General features: G+C 37.2%; 1 protein-coding gene across 1 annotated transcript in view; it reads right to left on the reverse strand.

Moving 5' to 3' along the window:
* Positions 1–10,105, reverse strand: part of LOC102810528 — a 373,438-nt gene that overhangs the window by 218,601 nt on the left and 144,732 nt on the right. Inside the window, exons 9-11 of the mRNA XM_006871864.1 lie at positions 6,181–6,257; positions 6,039–6,070; positions 5,764–5,893 (exon numbers count right to left, since the gene is read on the reverse strand). Coding sequence (XP_006871926.1) covers positions 5,764–5,893; positions 6,039–6,070; positions 6,181–6,257 — 239 coding nt within the window. The remainder of the gene's footprint in view (positions 1–5,763; positions 5,894–6,038; positions 6,071–6,180; positions 6,258–10,105) is intronic.

The following is a 10,105-nucleotide window of genomic DNA, read 5'->3' on the forward strand; positions in this document are numbered from 1 at the left end:
AGACTACTTCTGAATGTTCAGCCACTAAAACCCTCATGGATAATAGTGGAACACTGTCAGCAACGGAATACTGAATATTAAAAAATTATAAATAGCACCAGAATATTATCAGATAAAATGTTAGATATTGTCAGAATATTGTCAGAGCCACTGCACCAAAAAGCAATGGTTGATGTTCAACTATTTCAAGAAGCAGCATATTATCAAGAGCCAATGGTACTGAGGAATCCTGGTGTGGTGCTGTGGACTAATGTTTCAGACTGGAAAATCATTTGAACTGCAAGGTCTGTGGTTCAAGCTTACCAACTGCTCTTTGGAAACCCTATACAAGGTCACTATGGGTCGGAATCAACTCGACGGCACATAACAACAACAGCAACAATGGTACTGAAGGAAGATGTCCAAGGTACATTCAAGGCACTGGCAAAGCACAAGAATCTGGAAATTAATGGAATGCAAATTGAAATCTTTCAACAATCTCATGCAGTATTGGAGGAACTCACTCATCTATGCCAAGCAATCCAACTGACTGGAAAAGATTCACATTTGTATCAATTTCAAAGAGAGGTGACACAATGGAATTTGGATATCATTGGACAATATTATTAATATCACATGCAAGTAAAATTTTGCTAAAGATAATTTAAAAATGGCTGCATCAGTACAATGACAGGAAACTTCCAGATATTCAAGCCAGGTTCAGACAAGGACATGAAAGGAGGTATAACATTGTTGATATCTGATGGATCTTGGCTGAAAGCAAAGAATATCAGAAAGATGTCCACTTGGGCTTTATTGACTATGTAGAGGCTTTCAACTGTGTGGCTCATGACAAGCTATGAACAACATTGCAGAGAATGAGAATTCCAGAACTCTTAATTGTAGCTATGAGGAAGGAACCTGTACATAAGCCAAGTGCAGGTATTAGAACAGAAGAAGAGGACAATAAAGGGTTTAAAATCAGGAAAGGTGTGCACCAGGGTTGTGTTCTTTCATCATACTTATTCAATCTGTATACTGAACAAATAATCCAATGAGTTGGATAATATGAAGAAGAACAAGGCATTAGGATTAGAGGAAGGCTCATTAACAACCTGCAACATGCAGATGATACAACCTTGCTTGCTGAAAATGAAGAAGACTTAAAATGCTTACTGATGAAAATCAAAGACCACAGCTTGCAGTATTGGTTGCACCTCAATGTAAAGAAAAATCTTCACCACTGGATCAATAAATAATATCATGATAAATGGAGAAAAGATTGAAGTTGTCAAAGACTTCATTTTTCTTGGATCCACTATCAACACTCATGGAAATAGTTGTCAAGAAATCAAAGGGTGTATTTCATTAGGCAAATCTGCAACACAACATCTCTTTAAAGTGTTCAAGAGCAAAGATGTCAATTTGAAGACTAAAGTGAATTTAATACAAGCCAGAGTAGCGTAGTGGTTATGATTCAGGCTGCTAACATCAGGGCCAGCAGTTAGAAACTACCAGCTGTTCCTTGAGAGAAAGATGAGGCTTTCTGCTCCTGTAAAGATTTACAGCTTTGGAAACCCTATGCAGGGTCACTATGAGTTGGAACCGACTCGATGGCACTTAACAACAATTGTTTATTTTTTTTTAGGATTCACATATAAAGCAGTCAGTTGTTTAAAATTATCTCTAAGATGCATAGATTTCACTCAAATCTTTAATGGTTTCGTTTCCTCTTTTTCTTTTTTTTTTAAGTTTACAATGTAATTGAGTGAATGTTTACAGGGCAGATCATCAGTTTTACATTCCACAAATCATATTTTGTTTCATAACAATGGTTTCAATACCCTCCATGTACCATCAGCTAACAGTATTTGCTGCTATTTTACCCCACCACCACCTTTTTTTTTGGATGTACACATACAAAACAAAATACATGTCAATTTAAATGTCCAAAGGACACATTTTGCAAGCCAGACTCCTGCATGCAGACACACAGCCTTTCTCAATTCATGGGCCTAGAGTCCTCAGCTGCTCTATCTCTCTATGCCATCGTCTCTGCCACCATCTCTGTTGTCTCTGCATTTCTGGTTATGATCCCTTACTCCACTCATGCTCTTCCCCTTTAATGGTCTTAGGATCCTTTGTTCCTGAAACGAAAAATTAACTCCTCTGCCATTTTAGTTACACATCTTTTACATTTACTGTTGCGACCATTGCAATTGGCCTGATAACAATTATTCACAATATATTCATAAAATATTATCCTCAACATTCCCCACACCCTTTCATCAGACCCATCTGGAAAAGAGGAAAACTATTCAGTGGGGATTCTATCCTACCACCCTCGTTCTAACACTAAGTACACTCATGAAGCCTTGTAAGCTGACCACTTCATGCCCTTATGCCCCCCCATTTTTGATAACCAATGTCTAAGTTGCCTGTCCAGTGTACTGAGGAGGCAAACTTGATCCTTAATATGAAGAATCTTTCCCTTTTAGTTGGAATTTTGAGCAACTACATTCATAAGAAAAAGTCCAATTCATCAAATTGTAGCAATTTATGCTTGCTTCCTGTATCAAGCTTCTTTATCTTCATCTGGTTGAGTTCTGGTCAGTTGGTCATTCAAGTTAGGTCAAATGGGTACTATCTGCAAGTTTGGTAGTTCTTATATACCTCCCTTCCTTCAGACCAGCTGGCCACTTGACTTTCAATTTTAATCTCCAATGGCTAGGTCAGTTCCCATGGGCATGGAAGTTCACATGTCTCTCTTAACTTCAGACCAGCTAGCCCTTTCTCTTCTCTCTCTCATCTCAAAGTCAACAGGTGTATATACAACATGGCCAAATTTAGCCCGTGTCTACATTGCTGCATTTCCCTCACTTCCACTCACAAGTAGATCCACAGAGACCTCTAGTGAGCATACAAGAGTGCCGTGTTCTTTTTGAGTTTCATTCTTAAACTCCAAAAAAAAAAAAAAAAGAAGAAGAAAAGTCACCCCTGGTGGACTGACTTTTCTTGCCTTGATGGCTCCAAGGCAAACAGCATGCTTGATATTGTAACAGGCAAACTGTCTGTTTGTTTGTTTGTTTTTTCTGCTGGTTTTTTTTTTTTTTTCAAGAAATATCTTCTGTTCCTCTAGCCACTCCAGGTTGGTTTGCATGTCTTTTCAAGTGGGACATATTCCATGTAAGGCCCCAAATTCCACAAAGGCTTATTTCCCTGGACAAATTCTAGTACCCTTTTCAGCTAATCCAATCAGTTATAAAGCCGTGGTACTCTCACTAGCCCCATATGCATGTAAAAGTTGAACAGTGAATAAGGAAGACCATAGAAGAAATGATGCATTTGAGTTATAGTGTTGGAGAAGAATATTGAAAGTATCTTGGACTGCCAGAAGAATAAAAACATTTGTGCTGGAAGAAGCACAGCTAGAATCCTCCTTAGAAACCAGGGTGGTGAAACTTCCTCTCTTATACATAGGACAGTTATCAGGTTGGACCAATCCCTGGTGAAGGACATCATGCTTGGTAAATGGAGGGTCAGCGAGCAAGAGGAAGACCCCCAGTGAGATGGATTGGCATTGCAGGAGCAGCAATGGGTTCGTGTGTAACAAAGATTTTGAGGTTGGTGCAGGACTGGGCAATGTTTCCCTCTGCTGTGCATAAGGTTGCTATCAGTTAGAACTGACTCAATGGCACCTAGAAACAACAACATATGCATTTGTAATTTGGACAACAAATAAGCAAAACTATTGAAGAATTGATACATTTGAGTTATGGTATTGGAGAAGAGTACTAAAAATACCATGAAAAAACAAATAAATCTGTGTTGGAAGAAGTACAGTCAGAAAGCTACTTAGAAGCCAGGATGACAAGACTCTACATCATACTTTGGACATATTATCAGGGGCCACCAGACCCTGGAGAAGGGCATCATGCTTGGTAAAGTGGAGGGTCAGTAAAAAAGCAGAATTCCCCCAACAAGATGGTTTGGTATAGTCACAGCTGCAATGGACTCAAGAGTAAAACAATATGCAGATGGTGCAGGACTGGGCAGTGTTTCATTCTGTTATGCATTGGGAGCTGACTCAAAGGTACCTAGCAACAACAAACAAACAATTTAAACATCCTGTGGTAGCTATGAGTTTGTATCTACTTGAGTGAGCCAGGATTCTAAGTGATTTGGCAGTTTATATGTAGCTCTCGCCCATGATGTGATTTGATGTGATAAACCAATAAGAGAATTAAGGGTGGGATACATCGTCCTTGATCACTTCACCACTCTGATCTGAAGGAAATTCTCAGGGGAATCTGAATAGCCATCTAAAATGCAGCACATTTTATCTTACAAGAAATAAAAGGCAAGAGACTTGAATAGAGAAAGAGTGACCTACTACCATCAAAATAGAAGATGGAGTGGGATGTTTCCTTTGGAAATGGGATCCTTGTACTGTTAAGCTCTTAGATCCAGAGATGATTGATGCCAAGTTGTTTGGAGAGTTCCAAGGAATAGTTAGCCCACAGACATTGAAAGGAGATAAGACTCTTTTCCCAGACAGAGTAACTGACAGAGTAACTCTTCCTCAATTGACAGCACTTTGAATTTGGATGTCTAGCCTGGGAAACTGTGAAAGAATCAAGTTCTGGTTGTTAAATCCATCCACTTGTGGTATTTCTAATATGAAGATTACATTTTAATTAAATACTATATGTTAGCATCTCTGGTATATCCTAGAAGCTATTACACAATACAGTTTCTAGCAAAGTTATTTCATACACATTGTTGTTGTTAAGAGCAGTTGAGTTGGTTCCAACTCATAGAGACATTAGAGAGGGTTTTCAAAGTGGCTGGTATATTTGAACCATTAACTTGTGGTTAGCAATCCAGTGCTTATTTTACAGTGCCACACCAGGACTCTGCATTTATGCATGGTGGTGGTTATATGCCGTGGAGTAGGTTCCAACTCATAGTGACCCTGTACAGGGTTTTCAAGGCTGTAAATCTTTACGTGAACAGAAAGCCTCATCTTTCTCCCATGGAACAGCTGGTAGTTTCAAACTGCTGACCCTGAGGTTAGCAGCCCAATTCATAACCACTATGTTACCATAGAGCAGGCCAATTTGTTTAAAAAGAAAAAGTCCAAATTTCAAGAAATATGGAGGTTTGGATTCATAGTTACAGAGCCTCCATCAGCACTTTACTCTTTTATTAAAGCTTACAGTCATGGTTTCATATTAAACATCACATTAAGCATCAAAGTTTTTGTCTGCCCAGTATTTTCTTTGTACATTTATTATGATACTATCTACAAATAACCATTATTAAAATGGTATATGCATGTCTATTTCATTAAATTCTGAATCTGAAATTCAGGGATAATGATATAGTTATTTAACATGTCTTTTTGAAGATAATAAGCACTCAATATTGTATTTTGTAGAACTGAATTTCCTCAATGGCTACACCTTTCTAGAGCTACAATTGCTACATTTTATGAACAGTTGCTATTAATTGCCTACATTCTAATTTTCAAGGGAGTAATATCAGACACATTTATTTTCATGGTATACTATTTTGTATAATAACATTGTCTGCTCAGATTTAAAGCCTGGCATTTATTGATCATTTGTATTTATGGAGACAGTGAATTACTTAAATGGTCTAGCACTGGCCTATAGCCATCTGAATAGAAGCAAAATTTTAAGTTAAATATGGTCTAAAAATCTGACTTCCTCCAGCTCCTAGACTTGCCACAGTTCCACATGCTTTGCCCAATTATTTTACCATATTTGTCTGTACTTTCTCCAACTGCATCAATTTTTCCATCTGGGAACAGGCGGACAAACCCTCCAGCAAGCTTATTGTAGAACTGAAGAGTATTGCCTTTCATAAACTTCCAGCTTTCTGCAGTCCACTGAATGAAACAAACAAAAACAAGCAAAAATGCTACAAAGAAATACTCCTTACAAGCATATGAGCATTCTATTTTGCTTTAACATATCAGTAGACATTAGAATATTTTTATACTAATTAATATAAGGCTCAAAGTAAAGTCTTACTGTTTCTTTCCTCTTAAGTTCTAACTTCTGTCCTGAGGAGATAGAGGAAAGAGAGGAACATTATTTCAACAGTGCTAAGCCTTCTTCAATCAGTTCTCTACAGTAAAACAGAATTTCCAAGATATGTGTAAACAGAACTCACTCCCAGAGAAGAAGTTGTTCTCACTGGCAAACAGCTCTCTGGAAATTTTACCATCATCTTCCCCTTGATCTAGCCACCTGCGGGGGGGGAAAAAATGGTATCAATTATATTAAGGCTTTATATATGCATGAACCAATGACACTTATCTATTCAAATTGTAAGTAATAGGTTGTTATTGTTAAGTGCTGTCAAGTTGGTTCAGACTCATAGGGACCCTGCATGGGGTTTCTGAGGCTGTAAATCTTTGCAGGAGCAGAAAGCCTCATCTTTCTCCCACTGATCGGCTGGTAGTTTTGAACTACTGAAGTAATAGGTAGCAGGAATCACAAAAGGCACTATGCAGTGGGAAATGCAAAAGGTAGCATCAGGGATGACTATGAGAAGGTATGAAGAAAAGGGAGAAATCGCTACTTAGTAAAAATTAAAGATGCCGAAATACACAGGTAAGTTACTTAGTCACCTAGACTGTCATGTGAAAGTGACCAGGATCATGTATTTTATATCCATGGAACCACTTATTTTATTCTAATAGTTGACAACCAACTACAGTTCATACGTCAGTCAGTTATTCAGTTATTTCATAAATGGATACTACTGGTTTCACAAGGAAAGAAAGAGAAGGTTGTTGAGACAAAAAGTCAACTTACCAGACTATTGAGAAAAAAATTAAAACCCCATGTCTACTGACAGTGGGTCAGCAATGTCATCATGCAACCTTGATTTTGTACATGTAATATATTTTAACTAATTTGAGAACTGGTCCAACGTTAATAAGCTTTTACAGAGATTTTAATCCTCCTAGTAAATATATAAAGGAAAAGAAAATATGGTGTAGTGCCATAGGATAAGCACTGGGCTGCAAGGTCTGTTTGAACCACAAGGTCAGTGGATCAAACTCACCAGTCATTCATTGAAACCCCTACACAGGGTTGCTATGAGTTGGAAACGCCTCGGTGGCACTTAATAACAAAAACAACCATCTTAGTTTACCCACGAATTGTCTGTCAATTTGTTGTACTGTGGTGGCCTGCATGTTGATGTGATGCTGGAAGTAATGCCACCAGTATTTGAAATATCAGCAGAATGACCCATGGTGGACAGGTTTTAGCAGAGTTTCCAGACTAGGACAGACTAAGAAGATGGCAAGATGGATGACTTCTAAATATTTAGTCAATGAAAACATTATGGATAACAAAGGAACATTGTCAGATATGGTACCAAGAGATGAAAACCTTATGAACAATAGCAGAGCAGTGTCAGATATAGTGTCAGAAGATGAACCTCTCAGGCTGAAAGACATTCAAAATATAACTGGGTAAGAGATGCCTCCTCAAAGTAGAGTTGACCATAATGATGGGAATGAAGTAAAACTTCCAGGACTGAGATTTGCTGATGGGACACAACATAAAATGAGGAGAAACAGCTGCAAATATTCATTAATAATTAGAACTTGGAATGTATGAAGCATGAATCAAAGAAAATTGGAAGTTATCAAAAATGTAATATAATGTTTAATAATTGATATGCTGAAATGGACTGGTATTGGCCATTTTGAATCAATCAAATGGTTTACTATGTCAGAAATAAAAACTTGAAAGGGAATGGCATCACATTAATTGTCAAAAGAACATTTCAAGACGGATCCTGAAGTCCAGTGTTATGTGTGATTGGATAATATCCATATGTCTACATGGAAGGCCAGTTACTACCACTAATATTAAAATTTATGCACCGACCACTAAAGCCAGTGATCATGAAATTGAAGAATTCTATCAACTTCTTCCATCTGAAATTGATCAAACATGCAATCAAGATGTGTTGGTATTTAGTAATTGGAATACAAATGTTAGAAACAAAGGGGAAATATAAGTGATAGAAATGACTTAGGAAATTACATGACAGAATTTTGTAAAATCAAGGACTTATTCATTGCAAATATCTTTTTTTAACAACATAAAAGTGGTTATACATGTACTTCACTAAATGGAATACAAAAAAATCAAACTGACTACTTATGTTTTAAAGAGAGTGGAAAAACTCAGTATCACCTATCAAAACAAGGACAAGGGCAGATGGTGGAATAGACAATCAGTTGCTCATCTGTAAGTTGAGGCTAAAGCTGAATTTAAAAATTCTACTAGAGCCAAAACACAAAATAAAATACATACCACCTGAATTTAGAGATAATCTCAAGAACAGATGGGATCAAAGCCCAGATTTGTGGAATGACATCAAGAACACAATACAGGAAGAAAGCAAAAGGTCATTAAAGAAGCACACAAGAAATAAAAGACCAAAATGGATGTCAAAAGAGACTCTGAAACTTGCCCTTGAACATAGAAAAGTCAAAGCAAATGGGATAAATGAAGTGGTAAAGGAGCTGAACAGAAAATTTTAGAGGGCAGCTCAAGAAGACAAAGTCAAGTATTATAATGAAATGCTCAAAGACCTAGAGCTAGAAAACCAAAAGGGAAGAACACACTCAACATTACACAAATTGAAAGAACTGAAGAAAAATTTCAAGCTTTGACTAGAAATACTGAAGGATTTCATTTGCAAAATATTAAATGATACAGAAAACACTGGGAAAAGATGACAGGAATACACAGAATCACTGTACCAAAATGAAATGGTAGATGTTCAACCATTTCAAGAGGTAGCGTATGATCAAGAGCCAATGGTACTGAAGAAAGACATCTGAGTTGTACTGAAGACATTGGTGACAAACAAGTCTCCAGGAACTGATGAATAGAAATTGAAAACTTTTAATAAACTGGTACAGCACAAGAGGCAGTCACTAACCTATGCCAAGAAATTTGGAAGACAGCCACCTGATTGGAAGCTATCCATATATATGTCCATTACAAAAAGATGTTACCCAATGGAATACCATCAAAAGATATCACTGGTGTCACATGCAAGTAAAATTTTGCTGAAAATAATTCAAAACGGTTGCAACCATACATGAACCAAAATTTCCAGATATCAAACCAGATTCAGAAAAGGATGTGGAACTAGGGCTATCATTGCTGATGTCAGATGAATCTTGGCTGAAGCAGAGAACACCAGAAAGATGTTTGTTGTTGTCAAGTTCCATTGTGTCAGCTCCGACTCATAGCAACCTTTTATAGGGTTTCTGAGGCTTTTAATCTTTGCAGGAGCAAAAAACTTCATCTTTATCCTACGGAGTGGCTGATAGGCTCGAACCACTGATCTTGTGCCTCGCACTCCAGTGGCTATCATATGGAGCCACCACAACCCCAGAAAGGTATCTACTTGTGCTTTATTGACTAAGCAAAGGCTTTCAACTGTGTGGATCATGAAAAACTATGGATAACAATGCAAAGAATGAATATTAGAGAACACTCTATTTTGTTCATGAAGAATTGTACGCAGACCAGGAGGCAGTGGTTCAAAGCAAACAAGGAGATAATGAATAGTTTGGTTTAAAATCAAGAAAGATGTGTGCCAGGGTTGTAGCCTTTTACCATACTTATTCAATCTATATGCTGAGCAGATTATATGAAGCTGGACTATATCAAGTAGAATATGGCATCAGGATTTGAAGAAGACTCATTAACAACTTGTGATACACATGTAACACAACCTTGCTGCTGAAACCAAAGAGGACTTTAAGTATTTACTGATGAAGATCAAAAACTACAGACTTCAGTATGGTTTGCTCTTCAATGTAAAAAACAAAGAAACAAAAACAGCAACAAAAATCCTCACAAATAGACCAATGAATCACGATAAATGGAGAAAATATTGAAGTTGTCAAAAGCTTCATTTTGGAAACCACACAAACAAAAATAGACAAAATAGATGAGTGGGACATACTAAAAATTAAAAACGTATGCACATCAAAAGATTTCACCAGAAGAGTAAAAAGGGAACCTACAGAATGGGAAAAAATCTTTTGCAA

This window comes from Chrysochloris asiatica, unplaced genomic scaffold (genome assembly GCF_000296735.1).
Source record: "Chrysochloris asiatica unplaced genomic scaffold, ChrAsi1.0 scaffold00176, whole genome shotgun sequence".
Classification (NCBI taxonomy): Eukaryota; Metazoa; Chordata; class Mammalia; order Afrosoricida; family Chrysochloridae; genus Chrysochloris; species Chrysochloris asiatica.